Source organism: Mirounga angustirostris, unplaced genomic scaffold (genome assembly GCF_029215605.1).
Source record: "Mirounga angustirostris isolate CCGP_5_RB_7025 unplaced genomic scaffold, mMirAng1.0.hap1 SCAF_8, whole genome shotgun sequence".
In the NCBI taxonomy this organism is placed as follows: Eukaryota; Metazoa; Chordata; class Mammalia; order Carnivora; family Phocidae; genus Mirounga; species Mirounga angustirostris.
The window spans coordinates 11,045,667-11,072,188 of NW_026991716.1; the positions used below are offsets into that span (position 1 = coordinate 11,045,667).

A 26,522-nucleotide genomic window follows, 5' to 3' on the forward strand; every position below is an offset into this window, starting at 1 on the left:
TCTGGTACATTGATGTAAGCTGGGAAGGATCCATAAAGACATCTTCACGATGTTTGAAGTCACACTGGAGGAGAATGCCAACTCTATCATCTGGAAGCTAGTCAAATCTTCTTGGTTTTTTCCCCTTTCGCTAGCAGCGGCATTCCATTTACTCAGATCAGCCCTGCCGCTTACATAATCATTCCCCCACCCACGGCGCGTCCCAGTGGGGGGAGATCAGGCCACCAGGAAAAACACGCGACAGACTAAGATGGTCACAACCAGGGAGAACGGGCGCCTTTTCACGAAATTCGGGTGAGGTGGCTTTATTCAAATGCATCATCCGCTTGGTTGTAGGACCAGTCTGACTCCACCACCCCAAGTCCTTCATAACTGAAGTTTTTTTCATTAGAGGTTGCATTGTTCTTCTTCCTCTTCAGAGGCTTTGCTCCCTGCAGGTGGGCCGGCTCAAACTCGGCAGAGGTCACAGTGTCGAGTCCTTTGGCAGAGGGAACCTCAGCCCCAACCGGTTCCGCTGCATCCGGATGATTGGCCAAAAGTCGGTGGCTCCTCAGCCTTTTCCTTATGTCTTCTTCTTTAGTCTGAAAAGCAGTATGAAAGAAGAAAAATGAGCCAAATAACTTGATCACACCTATGCCTGAAATGAACCCATATGGCTTGTCCATTTCATCATTCAGTCACTTCACAAACACGGGTTGAGGCACTGCTGTGGAGGACAGACACACTCCCTCCGCTCCTGGAGCTTCTGGGTGGCCCTTGGTCTCCGAGCGGCCAGGTAGGAGGATGGAGACAGAGGTCGGCAGCCCACAGCCGGGCAGGCTGCTTCTGACGGGATGGGGAACAGAGGGTGATGGGGACCAGGTGTCCTCTGATGGTCTGCACGGCCTCCCCTCAGCTTCCATCCTCCCCCACAAGGCCTCCTCCCATCCCCGCCCCAACTGAAGCTTTTCTTCTTCCCTATGAAGAAGACTCCATACTCAGAAGGGAACATTGCTTCCTGAGCCTACATGGATGAAACCGGCATTCAGTCAGCTTCAAGATGTTGATTTACCCCTGCACCCCACAAAGAGAATTCAAGGAAAATTACACATACAGCACAGGAAGCATACAGTTTACTCAAATACTTGATCCCAATCTCAAAGCACCAGATAGGAAAGGCCTATGTGAGTGCATTTCAGCAGGCAACCTGCTCAGGCAAGAGCTCCGGTACCTTCCTGCGCCTCTCCACCGCCTGCATCTTCTCTTCCAGGTCGTTCATTGTGAATGCTTTTGCTTCCTTTTTGAGCTTAAGCTTTTTCAGCCTGGCTGGCAGCTTTCTCAGCGGCGTCGTGTTTACCTGGAGGAAGACAGTTTTCAAAAGGGAGAAACAAACGTTATTCAGGGGCCGAGGAGAGATCCAGGAGAGGCAGAATACACACAGTGTAAAATGTCAGTCCTAAAAATCTACACAGGTATTTTAGCAGAGTTAAAACCACCATGTGAACGCTGGGAACAACAGAACTAATTCCTCAAAAAAAAAAAAAAAGTCTTCGAGATGTCTAGAAAAAACAACAGGCTCTTCCTGAAACCCATGAAAGAATGTAAAGATGTTCTGGAGCCAGAGAGGATTCAGGAGAAGAAAACATTCTGGAGAATTCTGGAGAACAAGCACAAGGCAGAGAAACGTAGCGGATGAGTGATGAATGTGTAGTTCAAGGTAAAAAGTTAAATCTGATAATTTTGTCCGGACTTCAAGCTCTATTACAAAGCTGTCATCATCAAGACAGCATGGTACTGGCACAAAAACAGACACATAGATCAATGGAACAGAATAGAGAGCCCAGAAATGGACCCTCAACTCTATGGTCAACTCATCTTTGACAAAGCAGGAAAGAATGTCCAATGGAACAAAGACAGTCTCTTCAACAAATGGTGTTGGGAAAATTGGATAGCCACATGCAGAAGAATGAAACTGGACCATTTCCTTACACCACACACAAAAATAGACTCCAGATGGTTGAAAGACCTCAATGTGAGACAGGAGTCCATCAACATCCTAAAGGAGAACACAGGCAGCAACCTCTTTGACCTCAGCCGAAGCAACTTCTTCCTAGAAACATCGCCAAAGGCAAGGGAAGCAAGGGCAAAAATGAACTATTGGGACTTCATCAAGATAAAAAGCTTTTGCAAAGCAAAGGAAACAGTCAACAAAACCAAAAGACAACCGACAGAATGGGAGAAGATATTTGCAAATGACATATCAGATAAAGGGCTAGTATCCAAAATCTATAAAGAACTCATCAAACTCAACACCCAAAGAACAAAGAATCCAATCAAGAAATGGGCAGAAGACATGAAGAGACATTCTTCCAAAGAAGACATCCAAATGGCCAACAGACACATGAAAAAGTGCTCAATATCACTCAGCATCAGGGAAATCCAAATCAAAACCTCAATGAGATACCACCTCACACCAGTCAGAATGGCTAAAATGAACAAGTCAGGAAACGACAGATGTTGGCGGGGATGCGGAGAAAGGGGAACCCTCCTACACTGTTGGTGGGAATGCAAGCTGGTGCAGCCACTCTGGAAAACTGTATGGAGGTTCCTCAAAAAGTTGAAAATAGAGCTACCATATGATCCAGCAATTGCACTACTGGGTATTTACCCCAAAGATACAAAAGTAGGGATCCGAAGGGCTACGTGCACCCCGATGTTTATAGCAGCAATGTCCACAATAGCCAAACTGTGGAAAGAGCCAAGATGTCCATCGACAGATGAATGGATAAAGAAGAGGTGGTATATATATACAATGGAATATTATGCAGCCATCAAAAGGAATGAGATTTTGCCATTTGCAACGATGTGGATGGAACTGGAGGGTATTATGTTGAGTGAAATAAGTCAAACAGAGAAAGACATGTATCATATGATCTCACTGATATGAGGAATTCTTAATCGCAGGAAACAAACTGAGTGTTGTTGGAGTGGGGGGTGGGGTGGGAGGGATGGGGTGACTGGGTGATGGACACTGGGGAGGGTGTGTGCTCTGGTAAGCGCTGTGAATTGTGCAAGACTGTTGAATCTCAGATCTGTACCTCTGAAACAAATAATGCAATATATGTTAAGAAAAAAAAAAGAAGAAGAAGAAGAAGGTAGCGGGAGGGGAAGAATGAAGCGGGGGAAATCGGAGGGGTAGACGAACCATGAGAGATGAAAGACTCTGAAAAACAAACTGAGGGTTCTAGAGGGGAGGGGGGTGGGAGGATGGGTTAGCCTGGTGGTGGGTATTGAGGAGGGCACATTCTGCATGGAGCACTGGGTGTTGTGCACAAATAATGAATCATGGAACACTTCATCTAAAACTAATGATGTAATGTATGGGGATTAACATAAGAATAAAAAAAAATCTCATAAAAAAAAATCTGATAATTTTGTAATATTCCACAGGCTACAAAGGCCTTTCATTTGGGATCGAGATTGGGTTTTAGTACTCTGGGTCTCAAAAAGGAGAGAATTAACAATTACTGAGCAGTGACCCTGGGCTGGCCTTTGAGTCAGGACTTTGAGAATGTTTTCATGACATTAGGAAACATCCCCGATTACTACCCTTTCTATAGTTTAAAGCAGGGATAATGACTTTCTGATTACAATTTCTAGTTATAAAAGAGTAAAATTGTTGTAAAGGATTTATTTATTTAAAGATTTTATTTATTTATTTGAGAGAGAGAATGAGAGAGAGCACATGAGAGGGGGGAGGGTCAGAGGGAGAAGCAGATTCCCCGCCGAGCAGGGAGCCCGATGCGGGACTCGATCCCGGGACTCCAGGATCATGACCTGAGCCGAAGGCAGTCGCTTAACCAACTGAGCCACCCAGGCGCCCGTTGTAAAGGGTTTATAAAGAAAGTTTTAATGTACATACTTTTTCTTTTTAAAAATTAATTTAAAAAATGTTTTTAAAGATTTTATTTATTTATTTGAGGGAGAGAGAGAGAGCATGAGCAGGGGTAGGTGCAGAGGGAGAGGGAGAAGCAGAGTCCCGCTGTGCAGAGAGCCCGATGCAGGGCTGGGTCCCAGGCCCCTGAGATTGTGACCTGAGCTGAAAGCAGACGCTTAACCAACTGAGCCACCCTGGCGCCCCTAGAAATTAATTTTTCATAACATACATTGGTCATGAAAAAGTAAAGCAATACATAAATAGTTTCCTAGGCTTCGGTTTAACCACCTGGTCCCCAGTCCTATTCATCAGCATGAACTAGAGTTTGGTATGTGTCTTTCCAGAATTCTCTATGCACATATATTTATATACATATGTATGTGTAGTACCTCTGTAATGTTAAGCCAAACAAATGGGATTATACCCTCACCAGGCTCTGCAATTTGCCTTTTTCACTTAATTTACTACAAATGTCCTTCTAGGTCAGAATATATAGATTTATGACAACCAGGGAAGGTCCCAATGAACTCTGGGGTTTCATTATAAATAAACTGATTGTTCTAGGTAATTTCTCTGAAGAATTTTAAAGACAAAAGAACTATTGATATCCATTGTAATATCTAAAAGACTGTTTCTTTATACTATAAGACTGCCCATACTGAAAATACATCCACAGAGAAGAGGTCCAGCACAATAGAAAAAGATACCAAACCAAGACTCAGACAGACCTAGGTTTGAGCCCTGGCTTGGCCATGGTGTGTCTTGGCCTGAGTTCTTAAGCTCTGTAAGCCTTGCTTTTGTCATTTTAAAAATGACATTTTAGGGGCGCCTGGGTGGCTCAGTCGTTAAGCGTCTGCCTTCGGCTCAGGTCATGATCCCAGAGTCCTGGGATCGAGCCCCACATCGGGTTCCTTGCTCCACGGGAAGCCTACTTCTCCCTCTCCCACTCCCCCTGCTTGTGTTCCCTCTCTCGCTGTGTCTCTCTCTGTTAAATAAATAAATAAAATCTTTTTTAAAAAAATGACATTTTAATAATACTTATATCACAGGATTTTCTTTCTTAAGGAAGTATCAGTAATCACTCAGGAAATGGTCATTACATTTCATTTAGTGAAAGCAATGACTTTTTAAATGAAGTTTTAAATTTTAATTCCAGTATAGTTAACGTACAGTGTAATATTAGTTTCAGGTGTAGAATAGAGTGATTCAACACTTCCATACATCACCCAGGGCTCATCACAAGTGCCCTCCTTAAACCCCTTCACCTGTTTCCCCATCTCCCCCGCCCGCCCCCCCACCCCGGCCACTTCCCCTCTAATAACTATCAGTTTGTTCTCTATAGTTAAGAGTGTTTCTTGGCTTGTTGCTCTCTCTTTTTTTCCCCTTTGTTCATTTGTTTTGTTTCTTAAGCTCTACATATGAGTGAAATCATATGATATTTGTCTTTCTCGGACTTGACTTATTTCACTTAGTAGAATACTCTCTAGCTCCATCCGTGTTGTTGCAAATGGCAAGATTTCATTCTTTTTGATGGCTGAGTAATATTCCATTGTGTGTATATACCACATCTTCTTTATCCATGCATCAGTGAATGGACACTTGGGCCATTTCCATAGTTTGGCTATTGTAAATAATGCTGCTAAAAACATAGGGGTGCATGTATCCTTCTGAATTAGTGTTTTTTTAATTTTTTGAGTAAATACCCAGTAGTACGATTACTGGATCATAGGACAGTTCTATTTTTAACTTTTTGAAGAACCTCCATACTATTGCCCACATTGGCTGCACCAGCTTGCATTCCCACCAACAGTGCATGAGGGTTCCTTTTTCTCCACATCCTCGCCAACACCTCTTGTTTCTTGAGTTGTTGATTTTAGCCATTCTGACAGGTGTCAGGTGATATTTCATTGTAGTTTTGATTCTCATTTCTCTGATGATGGGTGATGTTGAGTCTCTTTCCCTGTGTCTCTTGGCCATCTGGATGTCTTCTTTGGAGAGATGTCTACTCATGTCTTCAAGCGGTGGCTATTTTCAACACAGAATCATCACCAAGTTACAGTGTTTGTCTTGAAGGACAGGAATGGGAACCCGAATCACAGGGGCCAGCAGGAGTCCTGGGCTTTAAACCTGGGTCGACCACTAATACCCATGGTGTCACCTAGACAAAGCACCTCTTCTCTTTGGACTCTGTTTTCTTTCATGGAAAAATAGTGAGGAGGCTGAGGACCACTAGGGTTCCTTCCAGCTTTAAGAACCATGATTCTCGGGGGGCGCCTGGGTGGCTCAGTCGCTAAGCGTCTGCCTTCGGCTCAGGTCATGATCCCGAGGTCCTGGGATCGAGCCCCGCATCGGGCTCCCGGCTCAGCGGGAAGCCTCCTTCTCCCTCTCCCACTCCCCCTCCTTGTGTTCCCTCTCTCGCTGTGTCTCTCTCTGTCAAATAAATAAAATCTTAAAAAAAAAAAAAAAGAACCATGATTCTCGGAAAGCCTTTTAGAGGGAAACATTTGTTGAAGTTCTGGCTCAGTTACAGCCATCAGACAGTTTTATGTGGTGAGAAGTTTTTCACTACATGAAAACCGTGGGATGTTGGTCAAAGCAAGCTCCCCTCCCCCATCACTGTATTATTTTTATGACAATTGGCTCTCAGGCTCTCTGCTGGCAAAGGCTATTTGCTGCAAAGAGGGATGTTCTTGCTGTAGTGGTTCAGCTAAAGATACTGTGAAATTAGTATGAAAACAGTTTTTTGGGAAGTTCACTCCTGGAGGGCTAAAAGAACATGAAATGGTAATCCCAGATTCAATGAAGAAAGACTCTGTGAGGGTTTCCACAGGAGTCTGCATCTTGACTAAAGTAGATGAGAAGTTCTGAGAGACGTGGGATTTCGGGTCTGGGTGGACTCTTCCTGTGGCTTTATCCCAGATGACACCTACAAAATCAAGTACTTCCTCCTGCTTCCAGAAGTGAATCCTCCCCGTGCAGCCCTCTTCCTTTCCTTGAAAGACCTGAGGGAAAATATCTGTATTCTTTCCCACTGGATTTCCTGAAGTCAAGATTTACCAACTGTCGGCACTTGAAAATAACAATGATAACATTACACTCAGAGAGGTGCTACTCATAGAAACTCAAAAAAAAAAAAAATCGACTCTAAAACCTATAGAAGTTGCTAGTTCAATGATTGTCTTTAAGAATACCAGCAGAGGACTGCTATGCCCAAAGATGCTGTGATAAGGTTTGGATCTTATTTCCAGCCATCCTTGCTCGTATATATTCCTTTTGCTGCCGCTGTGGATTCCTCAGAGTTTCCCTAATTAACTGTTGACCCACAGATGAGCTACGTTGGCTAAGTTCCCTCACTAGAGTCTTGTGCACAGAACGGGTCCAAGCTTCCTGCCATTCCTGCTCCATCCCTTGAGGCCATGCAGCAAGGCCACGGTGTTAGCTGACATTCGTCTCACCCAGTCCATGTCCTCCTCCTTAAAAAACTCCTCATGAGGTTCAACAATGTTAGAGACTCTGATGCAAGGTGAACCAACTCCCTCACTCTAATGAAGGTTACCACACACAGAAGTTGCCGAGAGGAGGGAATAAGCTTTGGCCAGAGACAGAAGGAGTCAATAGAGAAATCAGAGTCTTGTGTTTGGAAACCCTGGGCGGGTTTAGAGACGGGGAAAAAGGAGTTTAGGAGAAAAGACACTTCAAGTAGACAATACCAACGTGGATAAATGAGAGCCAAGTACAACTCTTGTAGGGATCTATACCCATCCAGACACATAGTTTCATGTGTATATAAAGTATATACACATTTGTAATACAGCCACTTAAGTCTCTTTAGAATGTTTTAAAGTATACTGAAAGATTCACTTAGTCTGATATTTAGCTTAATATTATATTCCTTACATATCATTATAATTCCTTCTGAGTGAGGGTTTATTCTATTAGTATGAATCTGCTTGAAAGCATGTTATCTGAGGTGGGCGGGGCCCTATGGAATTGCTGTAGTATTTGCTAACAAGCAAATGACAAAAATTAAGAAAAAAAAGATGAATGGGAGCCATGGGGGATAGATACTGCCATGGAACTCCAGGGAGAGACTGGTCCATGGTGGGGAGGCTGTCCCCTGATTCAGCAGATGAGCAGAGGACCCTCACTTTACAGAATCTTCTCTTATATTTCCCTCTACATGAGAACCAAATTGCAGAAGTGGACAGATCTAACATTCCCTTGTATTTATACTCTTGGTCTACATAAGAAGTCTTGTTTTTAAAGTAGTCTCCATTAATTATTCCATTCCTCCCAGATATTTGATTTAAAAGATTTTTTTGATATCAATGAAGAAATTGTGTTACACGTCTAGTTGGCTTCATCACATTGTAGGAACTGCTGACATTTACATCCCTTTTGGCTTTTTTTTTTTTTTTTAGCCAATTTTATCATCTGTTCTTTTTTCCCTCAAAACACATTATTAAATATTGGATAGTTAAAAGTATGATCCAATTAACTATCCAGTTAAGTATGATAGTATAAATAAAAGTATGATCCAATTAACTATTATTAAATATTGGATAATTAAAAGAATGAACTGTCTAATAATATTTCTGTTCTTAGTATGGCTCCCCTTTCAGTATTCACTCATCTTTGTACATTGGCCTCCTAACTTTTCCTAGAATATGAAGACACCTGGTGTCTGATATACATATGTTCTCACTACACCTGAATCGAGAGACTTTACCTGTGACACTGTATAATTCTATCTCTCCTTCATTTCCATATGTTCCTGGGTATATCCTTAGTCCTCTACCTGAAAGTGTGTTATAGCATTATAATATTAATTATATAATTATATATAATATATAATAATACATATATAATTATTATAACATCATAACATTAACATATATATTTATTATAATAATATATATAACATTATAATAACATTTTCAGGAACAATTTAGAATTTTTTTTCATAATGAATGGGGGAATTAAATTTCTTTTTTTTTTTTTAAAGATTTTTATTTATTTATTTGAGAGAGAGAGCATGAGCAGAGGGAGTGGCAGGCAGAGGGAGAGGGAGAAGCAGACTCCCCGCTGAGCAGGGAGCCCAATGTGGGGCTCGATTCCAGGATCCTGGGATCATGACCTGAGCTGAAGGCAGACACTTAATGGACCGAGCCACCCAGATGCCCCGGGGAATTCAATTTCAAAAGATTTAACCCTTTGCAGCTTTATGATGAATTTGAGGATTTTGTGTCCACGTTGGTAGAAACCTCAGGGCAGTGGTTCTCAGCCTGAGCTGCCCCCCGGAATCACCTGGGAACTCTATAGCCAGGGCTCACCCCCCCAGTCACTGGTCCCAGGTGGGACCTGGGCGTTGGGATTTTTTGAAAACTTCCTAGGTGATTTGAATGTGCAACCAGGTTAAGGACCACGGCCCTAGGCGATAAAACACACAGCTGTATTGTTGCAAGTCTGGATTATGCTGGGACATCATGGCCCAATTGCAAAGCAAAAAGCAAAAGAAATGAAATGTGTTATTCTTGCCTACCTCTGTGGTCCTGTCACCTTTAGATCTTTTTGAGAACACTCCAGCTAGGCTCCTGACAGCAATTCCATTTCCATATAATATGAACCCAGTCTTCCTCTTGGGCTCACCTAATGATGTTATTGAAGGTCAAGCCCATAGTTGTCATTTTTCAATAGATATATTTCTTTCATGCTGTAGTTTATATTAATTAACTCTGCTGGTGCCCTTGTAAAGACTCAGTCTGAACTCATTTATCTCTGGCGTTTGAATCACTGACAGATGTTTCAATGCTGTTAGCATCAGGGTTCTACAGCATTTCCCTAAAGAAGGCATTGCTTCGCTACTGAGACTTTTCACAATCCATCCTCCTCCTCCAGTTTGCTCTTTTTCCTTTTGAGACACCTTCCTTTTTTCTGACCCCCAGAGACTCCCCAACAGCTAGAAAAAAAAATCCCTCCCTTCGTTTTCCATGTTAAAGACCCATCTTCTAGTACTTTCAAATAAGATATGGTATTCTAAAGTGCCCCGTATCATAATAGCGTCACCCAGATGTAAACTGTCATTTTACTGGCATTATCTTTTCCATCATATCATCTATTTTTACCATCCCCTGACCCCTACACTCTCTTATTACTGGCAGCCCGATAATATCATTCATGAGGTTTCGCGGTCTCCTCTCTTTTCCCCAAATACCTTCTGCAGGACGTATTTTCCTTCTTCAAAAGAAAATGCCACTTTGGCTTTTATTCATGAGTTCTCGGCACTTCCTATACGCAGAGAAGGAAATTACCTTTATTCAAACACTTAAGTGACTTGGTTGAGGTGGCAAACTTAATTTAAATAATGCATCTTTTTTATTCCCAGTTAGTTGTTTTCCCTACAAGACAGGGACAGGCAACCATAGAGGAGACTTTGATGTTCCTTCTGGTCCCTACTTCCGTCATTTCTGTGTCTTTCTTTTTTTTCTTACTCATTTCTGCTCAGACTTCTTTTCTCTGTTAATTCTTCTTTAGGATGATAGGGGTTGCCTGGGTGCTTTGGTTAACAAACAAACGAGAAAACAGACCAAAACAACACCTGCTATCCTCTTCACGGGCTTAGAACTTATTAAAAAATTAAGGACTCAAGACTTGGCCCACAACCAGTTAAAATCAAAGTAAAAATACTGCCCACACTAAGGAAAAACAATGATCAGTTAGTCAAGATGAATCAACAAAGAAAAAAAATTATAGAGTATGAGGATTTTTATCATTGTATTCATTTCCTCATGTTTGACCTTAGGGTGTATATAAGCATGTCTGTTATAGCTTTGGTATTTAGGTGTATTTCCCTATTACAGAAATCGGAGTTCAGTTTTATAGTCATAATACCTAGTACACAGGTAAGGCTTAATAAAAATTGTTCCAAGAATGAAGGCAGGTTATTCAATGGGGCTTACTGTCTCTCAAATTCAGTAAAACCCAAGATGTTTTATTGGCTTCATTAATCATTGAAGATTAGAGCAATTTCTGGAGTGCCTGACTGGCTCAGTCGGTGGACCATGTGGCTCTTGGTCTCGGGGTCGTGAGTTCAAGCCTCACATTGGGGTTAGAGGTTGCTTAAATAAATAAGCTTGAAAAAATGATTAGGGCACTTCGTGAATCTGTAGAGAAGGGTGATGTGTAGACAGGAGAGAGAATTTATGGGAGAAAAAACTGGCTTAGCTAAATGCTACAATCTGCATGGTGACTTGAAGAGTTCGCAGAATGTAACTTGCTACCGATCCTATTCTATTGCTATTTTTAACTATAAGCTAATGTTAATTATGGAATTACTTGCCATGACATCATAGGATTCTCCATTTCCAAATACTTTGCTGTGGCTTTGTATTATTCCTTGAACAATTAATTCCTCCAGAATGTCTGATGACTTTTGTCGCTCTCGGCTCTCTAGGGGTTGGGGTTTATGGATTAATCCGGTCACTAGGTCTAAAGGGAAAGAAAGAAGGAATAGAAATGTAAGCATGAACATTTTATCAATCAGATGATAAATGGATGCCTTATAAATCAGGTTACTTAACTAAATCTTAGTCTCAGCACTCTTACCTATATATCTGTTTCTATTATAAATCTTTGAATTGTTTGAAGTTCAAATTCTTAATGTTTTTACAGAGGATACACATCAGCATAATATACTGTTTACTTAGCAGGCCCCATATTAACATAAAAAGAAGTCTTTCATGTGCTGCTATGCACTACTTTTTTGTTGTAACAACACTTACACACTTGAGTATGACTACATGAGTTCTCTACACTAATTGTGAAGCTAAAGCACAGCTAGGAAGGAGATATTCTTCCAGTGACTCTTCTGAGCTGCAGTTTGGTTTCTATGCTTTGTATACAAAGGATAAACAGTGGGATGTTGCCAAGAGACTTCTAGTTCTGCAACCTTGAGTTTACAATGACGCTATCTGCTAAATCTATGTAAGTAAGAGTATGCCTTTTTGAAAAGAGTCTTAGAACCAAATCACAATTGAAGTCAAGTGATATCAGCTACATTTTTATTATTGTTTCTAAAAATGGCACTGAAACGGTTTCTTGGGGAGCCTTTATAAACTGCACTAATGAGAGAGATCCCCCCAATAGAAATCACCCAGTTCTACAAATAAGCAAGCAAGCATCTGTTTTTACAGACTCACATTATAAAATAAAGGTGCAATGAGGAGTCCTCAGAAATGGGCTATCTTCTGTTTTGTAATCATCGGGAAGTCCTGATAGTAACCAGATTCATTCCACCTAGTGGACTGAGTCTTTTTATGAAAATTTCTAACCTCGCTGGTTAACAAAGACAGTTTTCATGAATTTGTAGCGGGAAGATAAAAAAAACGTGCACACACACACACACACACTAGCCAGATGTTTCTCACTTCAGAATATTCAACTTGTTACAAGAGACTTCTCTATTGACCACTGCAAGTAACTTCAACAAATTGCCAATAATCTCATTTCTCGTCCAGTGCTGGGTCTTCTACCCTTGAAATAGACTCAATTTTCAATTTAAAGAGTGCTAGAGTGGTAAAACATGTCTTTCAAGTCGGTAAACTAGTAAACTAAAGCTTGAAACAATAGAGAAAAATTCAATAAAAAGTTAGAGGTAAATCCTCTTCAAAGAATTAGGAGGATTTTTTTTTTCTTTGAGAAGGGCTTATCTGGAAGGGTCAAAGTAATAGTTATTACTTACTGAGCACTGAGGTGCCTGGCATCATATTAGGTACTTTACATACTTTGTAACATTGTGACTTCTGTGACAGAGTTACCATTATCCCTATTGTATAAATAAACTATATGAGAGAGGCGAATTAACTTGCTTAAGGTGACACAGGTAGGAAGAGAATCAACTAGGATTTGAATCCAAGAATGTCTGACTTCAATACCCGTGTTCTCTGCCACCTCCTTCCCCAAGGTCATGGAAAGAGCTGCACTGCATGGTCCATTTCCCCTCTCAGGATGCTTATATATATTTTTTAAGATTTTATTTATTTATTTGTCAGAGAGAGAGAGAGAAAGAGCACAAACAGGGGGAGCAGCAGAGGGAGAGGGAGAAGCAGACTCCCTCTAAAGCTAAACAAGGAGCCTGATGCAGGACTCGATCCCAAGACCGTGGGATCATGACCTGAGCTGAAGGCAGGCATTTAACTGACTGAGCCACCCAGGCGTCCCATCAGGATGCTTCTAAAGAGAATGCCATAGTCGACAACTATCACTAACGTAATAAAATTATTAAAATGATTATGAAATAAAAACAACCATCTCGATCAATTTATTTTTCTGAGTCCACCAGAATACTGGCTTGACATTGACGGGGGTCACCCTACAAAGAACCCCCTCCACTATGACGGTCTTGCAACTAATCCTTGTGATTTCTCGGGATGCTGAAGACGATTGGGGGAATGTGGGAAAGTGACATGATGCTTCTTTCTGATTATGAAAGTAATACATGGTTATCAGAGTAAACTTGGAAAGTATAGAAAAAAAGAAAAATGCCCATCCTCTTACCATTCAGAGATTACCTTTGTTGCTATATCAAATTTTATTTTTACAAATTTGACATCATACTGAACATACAGTTCTGTTTCCTATGCAGTTAACATATAGATTAGTGTTTTCTCACAAGGCTAGAAATTCTTCGTAAGTGTAAAAAGTGAAGTCGTACAAGAAAACGTAGGTGAATTCATCTTTAACTCTGGCATAGGGAAAGGCTTTCTAACTATGACTCAAATTCCAGATTCAGTAAAAGAAAAGATTGATAAATTTTACATTAAAAAATGTTTGCAAGGCTGGGGCGCCTGGGTGGCTCAGTCGTTAAGCGTCTGCCTTCGGCTCAGGTCATGATCCCAGGGTCCTGGGATCGAGTCCCACATCGGGCTCCCTGCTCAGCGGGAAGCCTGCTTCTCCCTCTCCCACTCCCCCTGCTTGTGTTCCTGCTCTCGCTATCTCTCTCTCTGTCAAATAAATAAATAAAATCTTTAAAAAAAAATGTTTGCAAGGCAAAAAAAAAGCAATAAAGGTCAAATATAGATATCGCATACCTCCTGATTTGATGTACTAAACAGGGTATAATATCATTTTTTGTATTTTTGCTAAAAATGGATAACCTGAAAGTAATCGTCAGGAAATATCAGAAAGACACAAACTGAGGAAGTTTCTACAAAGTAAATGGCTTATGTCTCCAAACACATCAATCCGATAAAAGACAAAGAAAAGCTGAGGGACTGGCTCCAGATTAAAGGAGAAAAACACCGCATGATACCTAAATTAAACATGTGATCCTGGATTAGATTTTGAACATGAAATTTATTTATAAAAGACATTTGTGAGACAATTGATAAAATTTAAATATGCAGATGAGATAATGTACTGCATAAGGGGTAATTTGCTGATTGTGATCCTTGTCCTGTGATTATGCAAAGAATATCCTTGTTTTAGGAAACACATACTGGTGTACTTAGGAGTAAAGTGTCATTATGTCTGCGATTTGCTCTCAGAAAAAACCTACGTGTGTGTGTGTGTGTGTGTGTGTGAGAGAGAGAGAGAGAGAGAGAGAGAGAGAGAGAAGGAGGGGGAGAGAGAGGGACCGTGATGCATGTAATTATATCACATTCAAATGTGGTGTAATGTTAGAATTTGGGGAATCTGGGGGAAAGAATACAGGCATTCTTTGTTTTTTGCAACTTCCCTCAAGTCTGAAATTATTCAAAATAAGTTTTTTTTTTTTAAAGGAAAGACTTGGGAAGTGTTCGTGTGAAACTTGAAATTTTGAACAAATACACTCTAAAGATGGGCAGAGCAGGGATGCAGAAAAGAGACAGAAGAGAAACCGGGCAGAAAACAAATATAAAGCGTAGGTTCTTATTCATTCTGTGGGAAGGTCTTTCCTGGAAACTAATTTACACCACATCTTGGGAACACCTACTTTAAAATTCACTCCCTCCCCAGCCTGGTGTGTCTGTCATCACTACCCCGCTGGACGGACTGACCGAGGGTTCGCCCGGGTCCCCGTGCACCTTACGGTCTACAGTCTGTTAGCACCATAGACACTGAGCATCCGTGCCGAGGTCTAGGAGGAATTCCCATCAGTGGAATTATTGAAAAAAAATATATGTGCTGGCCGGACACACAGAGAGAGGAGGGGCTGCCCAGCTGTATCCCCCACCTCCTACCTCACATCAGAACCACCAGGTGAAGGCTAATATGAAATCTACCATTAGTAGAGAGTGCCCCCAAAGTCCAAGGAAAAGAATCTCATTTACTAACCCATCTATTTTGTTTTTAGATTTTATTTATTTATTTGACACAGAGAGAGAGACAGCGAGAGAGGGAATACAAGCAGGGGGAGTGGGAGAGGGAGAAGCAGGCTTCCTGCCGAGCAGGGAGCCTGATGCGAGGCTCGATCCCAGGACCCTGAGATCATGACCTGAGCCAAAGGCAGACGCTTAACGACTAACCCATCTATTTTCCAGGTCTGACATGTGCCTACGGAAGAAATGACAGTGGTGAGGAATGACATGAAAGCCTTCCCCTCAAGTAAAGCAGAGCATTTTTCCTTGAGTTCTATTGAGCTCACTTTGTTTCAGAGGCTCTTAAATCAACACTGGGGGTGGGGCAGTGGTAACTCAAGTAAAGAAAAACAAACACGGGAAAAATCAAAATAGTTTCTAGGGAGCACACCGGGTCATAATGACTTTTTCTGTGTTTTTGGAAGATGACTGTTTTGTATATTTGCTGATCCTTTGGATGGGAGACACGGGGGAAACAGTTTGATGTAGGTTGTATTTACTTTTTCAAATGGAGAACTTTCTCTTGGAAAGATGCGAACACAGCTGAAGTTTACAGGAATGTAACCAAAGTCTGTGTGAGTCTTATTCTAACTAAGGCTTGTTTCCCAACCACCAGTAAGGGCTCTTAGCTTAAAAAAAGAGAGAGAGAGAAGAAAAAAAGAAAAAAGGAAAAAAAAAAAGAGAAAAAAAGCAAGATGGTTTTAATTACTTCATCTGCAAGAAGATTAATGGTTAGCATTATTTATTCACGTAATGAAGTCCTAAGGCTCCATCTTCATGTCTCAGAGGTAGGGACTCAGCCATTAGGAGCACCGCCTGGTCCACAAAACTGTGATAAAAAGGTTGCTACCATACATTATACAATATATTTAGAGAGACAGTATTTTGTGGAGATTCATATAAATGAGGGCCATTACCTGAATTTATTCTTCTGTTTCTTTCACTAAGAGCTGGGGGACTTTCTGGGATGGTTCCAGGTAAGCTTCCCAGCGGAGCCTGGTTCTCCAGGCTGTCGGGGCTGCCCAAGGTGTCCTTGGATAGTTCAGCTTCACTCTGGGGCCTGCTGTCCTCCCCGGAATGAGTCCCACCGACATCAGCCTGTGAAAAGGGAACGGCTCCATGTGAGAGTCAAGATTTCTTAGAAAATGGTTTCTTGGAAGATGGAAACAACATCACAAGGTCTGCTTTGCAAATATTCAGCCAACTAGTACTCAGAGTGGAGGCTGAATAGCCCCAGCTCCCTGGAGATATTACCTTGCATGCAGACGTGATTCATTTAAGGGCCCCGAGATGGCTCGATGATCCTGAATTACCCAGGTGTGACCGCGAGTGTCCTTATGAGACAGAGACAGAGGGCAACGCGACTACAGAAGTGGAGAAGTTGAGACACGCTGAAGATGCTACTAGCCGAGGAACAGGAGGAATTCAGCTCTAGAAGCCAGGACACACAAGGAAGAGGATTCCTTCCTCGCAGCCGCTGAAAGGAACCAGCCCCGCCGACACCTTGACTTGAGCCCAGTGGAACTGATTTTGGACTTCAGATCTCCAGAATTGGAAGAGAGTAAAATTGTGTTGTAGCGAGCCACCAAGCGTATGACAATTTGTCATAGCAGCAATAGAAATGGATATAGTATCTACTAGGAATCTATCAGGTACAAGCTACAATGCTGAGCGCCCCGGATGACTCCAAGATGAACACGTTCATCAAGTGTGAAAAGTAAAGATATTGCGGTGTAAAAAGGTGTTTTTTTTTTTAATGAAAGTATCTTTATTGTTTTTGCTGATTAAAAAAGTAATACAGACTCATTGTAAAAATAAATAATACAGAAGGAGACTGGTGATGATCAGTTTTACGTGTCAACTAAGCTAGTCTACAGTATTGCTATTCCATCATACTAAGTGCTTGTTGAGAGAGTATTTGGTAAATGTGGTTATCGTCTACAATCTGTTGACTTTAAGTAAAAGAGAGTATCCTTGATAATCTGGGTGGGTCTCATCCAATCAGTTGAAGGCCTTAAGAGTAGAATTGAGGTTTCCCTGAGGAGGAAGGAGTTCATTCTATGGACTGCATCTTCAACTCCAACCTGTCCTTTTTTTTTTTTTTAATATTTCTCTTTTTTTTTAAAGATTTTATTTATTTATTTGAGAGAGAGAGAATGAGAGACAGAGAGCATGAGAGGGAGGAGGGTCAGAGGGAGAAGCAGACTCCCTGCCGAGCAGGGAGCCCGATGCGGGACTCGATCCCGGGACTCCAGGATCATGACCTGAGCCGAAGGCAGTCGCTGCTTAACCAACTGAGCCACCCAGGCGCCCCAACCTGTCCTTTCTGACTGTTTATGCTATCGTGTGGGTTTTGGACTTGCTTAGCCAGCCCCCATAATCGCATAAGCCAATTCCTTGTAATCTCTCTCTCTCTCTCTCTCTCTCTCTCTCTATCCAGTCAGCGAGCCATAATCCTGGTTCTGTTCTTTTGGTAGAACCTGAATGATACAGAAACACAGTAGAAAGTAAGTAGGTACTATTCCCTAGACAAAAGCACTATTAACATCTTAGTATATAACTTCCCAGATGTGTTTGTTTAAAGAAATAGAATCTTTAAAAATAATTGGAATTGGCTAATTAGCACATGACGATGCTCAATATCATTAGTCATTACGGAAATGCAAGTCAAAACCGGAAGGAGATACCACCTCACATCTACCAGGATTACTACAGTGAAAAAAACCACATAAGTGTGAACGGGGATGTGGGGACATTGGAGCCTTTGTACAGTGCCGTGAGAATATAAAATGATGCAGCCACTTTGGAAAACAGTTTGAGGGTTTCTCAAAAAGTCAAACAGAAGGGCATCTGGGTGGCTCAGGTGTTTAAGCGTCTGCCTTCAGCTCAGGTCATGATCCCAGGATTCTGGGATCAAGACCCACACTGGCCTCTCTGCTCAACAGAGAGCCTGCTTCTCCTTCTCCCTCTGCCTCTCCCCCTGCTTGTGTGCTCTCTCTCTGTCTCAAATAAATAAATAAAATCTTTTTTTTTTTTAAAGATTTTATTTATTTATTTGAGAGAGAGAGAACACATGAGAGGGGATAGGGTCAGAGGACGAAGCAGACTCCCCGCCAAGCAGGGAGCCCGATGTGGGACTCGATCCCGGGACTCCAGGATCATGACCTGAGCCGAAGGCAGTCGCTTAACCAACTGAGCCACCCAGGCGCCCCATAAATAAAATCTTAAAAGAAAAAAAAAAAAAGCCAAACAGAGTGTTAGCATCTGATCCAAAAATTCCACTGCTAGGTATATATACCCAAGCAAAATGAAAACATATGTCCACACAAAACCTTGCACACAAATGTTCAAAACTAATGTTCATAATATCTAAAGAAGTAGAAACAACCCAAATATCCATCAACTGATGAATGGATAAATATAATGTGGTCTATCCAGACCAAAGAATATTATATGGCAATAAACAGAAATAAAATACTGAAGTACGCTGCTACGTAGGTGACATTTGAAACCTTTACGCTGAGTGAAGGAAGCCAGACGCAAAGATGGGTCCACTTACCGAATATTCGGACGAGGCAAATTAATAGAAACAAGAGTATAGATTTAGTGGTTGCTTGGGAAGTGGAGGTTGGCTGCTAATGGATAGTGGTTTCTTTTGTGGGGAGGATAAAAATGCTCTAAAATTAGATTGTGGTGATGACTGTGGATTGTGCATTTTAAATGGGCAAGTTGTATGATATGTGGATTATATTTTAATAAAGCTATTTGTGACTAAATCAGGTTATATATTAAATGGTATTGTATTATTTTTTAAAAGATTTTATTTATTTATTTGAGAGAGAGAGAATGAGAGAGAGAGAGAGAGCACATGAGAGGGGGGAGGGTCAGAAGGAGAAGCAGACTCCTTGCTGAGCAGGGAGCCTGATGTGGGACTCATCCCGGGACTCCAGGATCATGACCTGAGCCGAAGGCAGACGCTTAACCAACTGAGCCACCCAGGTGCCCCTAAATGGTATTGTATTATATTTCTGTAACCTGTTTTTTTCATTAACAATGTATCAGAGACATTTGCTTCCGTCAGTGTATATAATGTATATAGGGATATATAGGTCAGTGTTTATAGGTTTACCTCATTCTACTTAATGGTGGGGAGTAGTCATTTAGTTGATGACTGTAGTGTGGTCTGTTATGTAATTACATATATCACAACTTGTTTAACCAATTCCTACTGATGGCCATCTAGCTGTTTCTACCTGTGTTTGTATATATATTTTCAATATAATGAACAGTGCTGGCATAATATCTGTGCATAAACATCAGTGTGAACTCACTCAATCATTCCATGAGAATAAATCCCCAGATATGGACATGCTGGATCCAAAGATGTACACAATTTATATGAATATGGGTTTCCAGAGGGTCCTCCATAAATCCTGCACTGGCGTACAACCCCACCTTTCCCTTTTAAGAATATCAATTTCTCCATACTACAATTCCGTTGCTTGCAAATAGGTCAAAACTCTGTAAAAAAAGGGTCCATATGTGATTTAGACAACACCCAGAATGCTGGTCCGCATCAAATCTTTCAGAGTCCCACAGCAAGAGAAGAAAAGTAAAACAAAAATGTAGTGAGTTTTTCAAAAAGCTAAATTAATTCAATTTAAAGAACTGTCATTTATTTGGAAAGGCAGCGGCATGTTCTAAATATTGGTATGTTCAGGAACACTTTTCTCCAGTTCCTTCTAACTCCCCTGCCCCCTCTCTCTCAGCGCTGGCTCTTCTTTTCTTGCTTGGGTTGATCGGCCAACCTCTTCTGCATCTAAGACACACATACCAGAGGAAGCCTCAGTGTCCCCAGGAGACCTAAGAACATAATCATCTTCTATGAGTATTGTCCTCTGGGTCTTCTTCTCATGTCTATTGATTTTGTTTTGTTGGCCCAAGGGGTGCTCTTCTTCTCCCCTGTGTATTCGAAGGGCCCCAGGATCCTACCTCCAAACCCCAGTATTTCCAGCAATGCCCTGGTACCCTAGTACCACGTTGTATCTTGCTGGGGCAGCAGAAGGTGTTGAAGAAGAGAAGATGCTTGAATTGGGTCTTGATGAATGAGTTTCCAAGAAGAAAAGTGGGCAAGAAGAAAGGATCCTTCTAGACAAGAGTCTAAGCACACAAAAAGATGGGGTATGAAACAATATTGTGAGCATATGAACTTGAATTTTTCCAGTGGAGCAGAAACAGATGGAGGTATAAAGGGGTAGGTGCTGAGGTGGGAAAGGAAAGTCAAGGAATTTGATTTTATTTTAAATGCGACAGGAATCCTTCATAGGATTTCTTTATATGGAAGTAAAATAAAATAATCAGGCATGTGTTTTTAGAAAAATCACTGGGATTAGTGCAAACTAGGGGAGCTGAAGGAAGCAAGGAAGAGACGGAGCAGGGTGGCCAGTAATGATGACTGCAATTTTCCAGGTGAGATCTGATTGAACGTGAACTAAGACAGTGGCAATGAAACTGGGGGAAAGAGACGGGCCCAGAAACATTAGAAAGGAAGACAGCACATTTCTCAGAACTTCCATTTAAAGGAGGGAGGTCTTGGGGCACCTGGGTGGCTCAGTCCTTAAGCGGCTGCCTTCAGCTCAGGTCATGGTCCCAGGGCCCTGGGATCGAGCCCCGCCTCGGACTCCCTGCTCCTCAGGAAGCCTGCTTCACCCCCTCCCACTCCCCCTGCTTGTGTTCCTGCTCTCGCTGTGTCTCTCTCTGTCAAATAAATAAATAAAATCTTTTAAAAAATAAATAAATGAGGGAGGTCTCTCTGGTTTGAAATTATGACTCCAGGCACTAAACAGAAAGCATTCCCTTTGGGAAAATTGAATTAAAAAAAAAATAGGACAACAGCATGAAACTCCTGGTACTCTCACCATAAAAATCATACAAATTAAAAAAAAAAAAAAAAAAGCTAAGCACATTTGTTCACTTTCTGGAAGCTCTCCAAAGTGCTTTGAAATCCCTCAGAGGCTAAGTAGAAATCACAGTCGCTGGGTCATGGTGGCTCCATGGTGGTTCTTGTCATTCAGTTAGGGATTCTCGTATGTTCATAGGGAGACTCATATACCTCCTCATCACCAGTTTTACATAGCATGATCGCTCCAGCTAAACCAACATCACTTTATCGTGCTGAGGGTTAATTAGATCTGTGCTTCAGGACTACATGGAAAAGTATGAAAAAGCGACCAACTGAACAAACAAACAAGTAAGCTAACAAGAAGTCAATCAATTTGAAATACAAATGGTATATGGAGAAAGCATGAGAGCAAATATGTGCTTTTTCTTTCTCTCTCCATTTGTCTTTCTTCCTAGACATAGTTACTGCCGTGTAGTCCCTGTATGGTAAGCCGACCCAGGAAAAGTCTTTATAGACATTACATATTATTGTTTATTATATCATAATCCTATTATATCAGACATGGTCTCTTTCACATGCACACACACACACTTATGCACACATATATCACAAATATATATAAATCCGTATTATTACATATAACAAAGAAAAGGAGACTGATGCTTTTTCTGGGGCTCACAGTTCATGCTGAAGGTAAAGCAAAAATCATGTTAGGTATTCTTGCCCCTCTTTCCAAATAAACTATTAAAAACCAATTATCTGCAGTGATGGTGAGACAGGTGATTTTACAACTTCGTTTTGTTTTGCAGACCCTTCGGTTTTTGGACCTAGGAAGGCACTGAGTTAAACATAGGGATGAATGCTGCCATCTAACATTTCCCATTGGAGACCCTGAAAAATTTAACCACAACAAACAAAATGCCCTTTTTGGAGCTGAGAGCAAATTTGAACATTCTCAGTCCTAAAGGTGGCTTTTCACAAAGATATTCTGTCATCTACAAGTCAGAGCATATTTAAGTTTCACAACCCTGCATGATCTCCCAATGGTTTCATCAAAGCCATGAACCCAGGCCTTAGCAAGGATCTTCGCCCTTTTATGCTTACTTAGACCCAGTCTGCCTTCAAGCTGTGTTAGTGACCAAAGCTTAAATGGTAGCAGAGGAAACACAATCTTTTGACATAAAATTACATATACCAGCCTTCAGTTTCCAGAGCAGAAATGTAAGGTTTTTCTCTTTGGAAAACTAAGTCTGTCTTTCAAGTATCTTATCTATGTGCAACACATTCTGGAAATTTTAACCCTATTTCATAATCTAGACTGGAAAATGGAGTTCAAAGACCAGAGATATTTACAAATTAATTATATCTCTGCCCCTCGGGGTATGGCAAAACAGATTTCTTGTTCTTTTTATGCATGCAGGGTTTTTATTTTCACACCAATGAGAGGTCTATCTGCCGTGGTGCTGGGGGTGGGGGTGGGGAGGTGGGGGGAGATTTTATTTTTTCCTAGAGATGAAGTTGTGGTAGAAGTACAGAATCAATATGTTTCTGTATTTTGTATCAATTATATTTTATACTTCATTGTCTTGGGGATAAAATCTTATCAATTTTAGACAGAATTGAAAAGCTGAGAATTCTAAGCTAACAGCGATGCAGGAGAATCATCAGCATTCCAAAAAAGATACTAGTTTTAACTACAGACAGAGTTGTTTTTGGTGTTTTGTTTGTTTTGGGTCTGGAGGTACTATAGGGTGTGTTCTAAATCTTTCAGGAAACACACTTGCCAAACAGGTTGGAGGGAGTCATCCGTCAAGTCTCCCCTGAGATGAAACCTTAAATCACATTATTGGCAGATGCATTTTAAAAATGTTTGTCTTGCAGACATATAGGAAAAATGTATTCTTCAAAATTTGATTTTTCTAGTTTACATCTAATGAATGTAAAAACAAATAGCAACCCTCCAAAAACACTCAGAAATATCATCTTTTAAAAATCTTGACTAGAAGAAATCACTTAGTCCCTTTTATTCTGATGATAAACAAGACTTTTCTTGTCAAAGATTAGGGAAAAACTGTGAAGGGCCCTTGGAGATGGTCTATTCCAATCTAGTCTGTTCCCTTTCATAAGAAGCCGGAAACTCGGAGTTCATCCTACAGAAGAACATTTCTCCAACTGAGAAAAGTTTCCCACGCTTTTCTCATGGTGCATTATTTTACTACCATGTCTTTTTACCACTTTAGACTAAGGTAAAAGTGAGGAGAAAGTCAGTAGGCAGGTCTCGAGAAGTTCGAGTCAGAATATTTTAAAGTTGTGCCGCTAAGACACATAAATATTTCATGCAGGCAAGCACGTTCATCTCATTTTAAAGACACCGGTGAACTACCGAACCCTCAGCCTGTGCATTTAGGAAGTTAGCAAAAGCAGCACTGCTCTGATAGCTAGAGAGTGTTTAATTAATAATCATACCTTTGCTGGATCAGATTTCCAAAGTCAAGTGCCTGGGGTGGGGAAGGAGGTATATGGGTGAGAAGGTAATAACTCAGGATTGCCCTGGAGGTCATGAAGAGGACAAGCTGGAGCACAGGTGGGGGTGGGCAGGAAGGATCCAGAGAGACCAGTTAGGAGAACTGGACAGAAGTCCAACAGAGACACAGTGACTTTCATACCCAGGGACTTCAGGAAGAAACACAGAAACCCTCCCAAGCTTGAGGAAGCTTGGCTTACAGGGACCCAGAGAGGATTGCTTTTTATCACTTCCTCCTGCTCTACCTCCTTCCTGCTCAACAAAACCATTTTCAGTAATAACCACGAAATGAAACAAAGGTTAACGGCCAGATAAGAAACACAGATAGTGAAAATTTCCTTCTATGGAAGTCTTATTCGTAATCATGCCAGTAGAGTAAATTAAAAAAAGTTTTTTCATATGAAAAGAATAAAAGCACAATGGGTTAATATTTTAAGTCACATTAATATAGTTTTTTAAAAAATTGTATTTATTTATTTGAGAGAGAGAGCGAGAGCATGAGTGGTGGGGAGGGGCTGAGGGAGAGGGAGAAGCAGGACCCCCACTGAGCAGGGAGCCCAACTCAGGGCTCTATCCCAGGACGCTGAGATCATGACCTGAGTGGAAGGCAGATGATTAACTGGCTGGGCCACCTACATGCCCCACATTAATATAGTTTTTGGAAAAAGGGAGAAAAATGTATTCCTATATATTAATTCAAAGCAGTAATGAGTAATAAAGATGACCAAATTGTTTCCAAGAAGCTAATACATCTATAAGGCAGAAGGAGTTTGAAACAAACATTTACCACGTGAGAAAGAACTGTCACAGCAGTGGTGTTTGGGCTCAGTGCTGAAGGTTAAGTAGGAATTCATCAGGTGAACTGGAAATAGGGGTCTGGGGAGGGCATTCCAGGAAGGGGGAATGGCATGGGGAACAGCATGGACGGAGTTGATGAGCGGAGGAAGGGAGCACTGCAGGTTCCTGGGGCAGACCCAGGAGTATGCGGGACTGGGCAAGATGACTTCAGAAAGAATGGCGGGACCACGTGTAGAGGGTTTTGCACACTCCAGGGATTTTTTTTTCTTAGAAAGAAAGGTGGCAGTGTGGGAGGCAGATGGGGTAGGGAGGATGCCAGTGGGAGAGGCAGGAAGACCCAGCAAGAGGTAATAGGGCCCTAAACTGGGACAGAGGCAGTTGGGATAGAAAGCAGGAAACAGGGAGGCCTGGGTGGCTCAGTCGGGTAAGCATCTGCCTTCTGCTCAGGTCATGATCTCAGGGGCCTGGGATCGAGTCCCGCATCGGGCTCCCTGCTCCTCGGGGAGCCTGCTTCTCCACCTCCTTCTGCTGCTCCCCTGCTTGTGCTTTCTCTCTCTTTGTCAAATATAATAAATATCTTAAAAAAAAAAGAAAGAAAGCAGAAAACAGTGTCAAGATGGTGGATACCAGGTCCTAAGCCCGAGTCTCTGGTTTTTTGTTTTGTTTTTTTTATTTGAGAGAGAGAGAATGAGAGACAGTGAGCATGAGAGGGAGGAGGGTCAGAGGGAGAAGCAGACTCCCTGCCGAGCAGGGAGCCCGATGCGGGACTCGATCCCAGGACTCCAGGATCATGACCTGAGCCGAAGGCAGTCACTCAACCGACTGAGCCCCCCAGGCGCCCCAGTCTCTGGTTTGTTTTATGATGTGCCCCAAGAGCACGGTAGCTACTCTAAGGGGCACCAAATGGACTGGCACATCGTCTGCTGAAAAAAAAGGTGTGCTCTTTAGACAGTAGCTCCCAAACTGCCCTTTCGGTAGGGTGACCGTAAATCCCAGTTTTCTGCGGACTGGATGGGCCTAAATCAGACTGGGCAAATTTGTTAACAGTGCTCCTTTTCCCTCTTAAAAATATCCTGCTTTTGATGATAGATTATACGGTGATACTATCTTTGGGTGACCCCTCTCCAAGGTATAGCCCTGCGGGTTCCCAGTTTCATTTGTGAGTGGAGAGGGAGAAGCAGACTCCCCGCTGAGCAGGGGAGCCTCAGGCAAGACGTCCACCTCTCTGGGCCTCAGGGTCCAAGCGAGAGGGCTCAGCCAGACAGATGGCCTCCACGATCTCTGCGAGCTCTAGGTAATTCTCAGAGGGCCCACTTTCCGGAAGCCAATAACCTACAGCAGCTCTCCGGCACTCCCGCCCCCCCCCCCCCCCCGAGAATCCCCCCCAACCCCAGCTCTGGGCAGAACGCACAGCTCTACCTGCCACTCCTGCCTCTGCCCTGGGGTGTGACCACCTCCGCAAGTTCTTGAAACACAAAAGGCTCTCAAAGCTGGTCCTGTGGCAGGAAGAGTCCTGGATTCAGCAGCAGTTAAACACCGGGGAAGAGAGCGGCTCCCACCCCGCGCACCCACCCAGGAGGGCTGTGAGCCCCTGCGGACCCAGCTCCAGCCTCCAGTCGCCCCCCAAGCGGGGCAAACGGCTTTGTGCCCGCTTGTTTGTTGTGTTTGCTCGTTGTACCTTAAATCCCTCTTCCCAGCCCTTCCTGGGCGCCGGCACGCGTCTCTGGTCCTCAGCAGCCCGGGAAGGTCCGCAGCCCATGCCGCGCGCCGCGCGCTTCCCCTCCGGCCGGGCGGGCGGTGCACCCCCGAGGGTGCTCCCTGCTGCGCCCCTGCGCCCTGCACCCGCGCCCCTGCGCCCTGCACCCCCGCCCCTGCGCCCTGCACCCCCGCCCCTGCGCCCTGCACCCGCGCCCCTGCGCCCTGCACCCCCGCCCCTGCGCCCTGCACCCTGCACCCCCGCCCCTGCGCCCTGCACCCCCGCCCCTGCGCCCTGCACCCGCGCCCCTGCGCCCTGCACCCCCGCCCCTGCGCCCTGCACCCCCGCCC

At 42.6% G+C, this 26,522-nt stretch overlaps 1 protein-coding gene across 1 annotated transcript; it reads right to left on the reverse strand.

Moving 5' to 3' along the window:
- Positions 1-26,235, reverse strand: STMND1 (stathmin domain containing 1). The gene is made up of 5 exons (XM_045865948.2): positions 26,155-26,235; positions 16,170-16,350; positions 11,256-11,404; positions 1,211-1,336; positions 1-581 (listed from the first exon to the last, which is right to left on the reverse strand). Exons 1-5 carry the CDS (start codon positions 26,233-26,235, stop codon positions 306-308), a joined length of 813 nt encoding a protein of 270 aa, XP_045721904.1. The 3' UTR covers positions 1-305.
- Between the last annotated feature and the right edge of the window lie 287 nt (positions 26,236-26,522).

Coding starts and splice junctions, on each gene's coding strand:
- STMND1 (XM_045865948.2), bottom strand. CDS start 26,235: ATGGGCTGCGGACCTTCCCGGGCTGCTGAGGACCAGAGACGCGTGCCG. Junction 11,405..16,169: donor AAACAGAAGAATAAATTCAG/GTAATGGCCCTC, acceptor CTTTCCCTTTAG/ACCTAGTGACCGGATTAATC. Junction 1,337..11,255: donor GAGAATCCTATGATGTCATG/GCAAGTAATTCC, acceptor GTCTTCCTCCAG/GTAAACACGACGCCGCTGAG.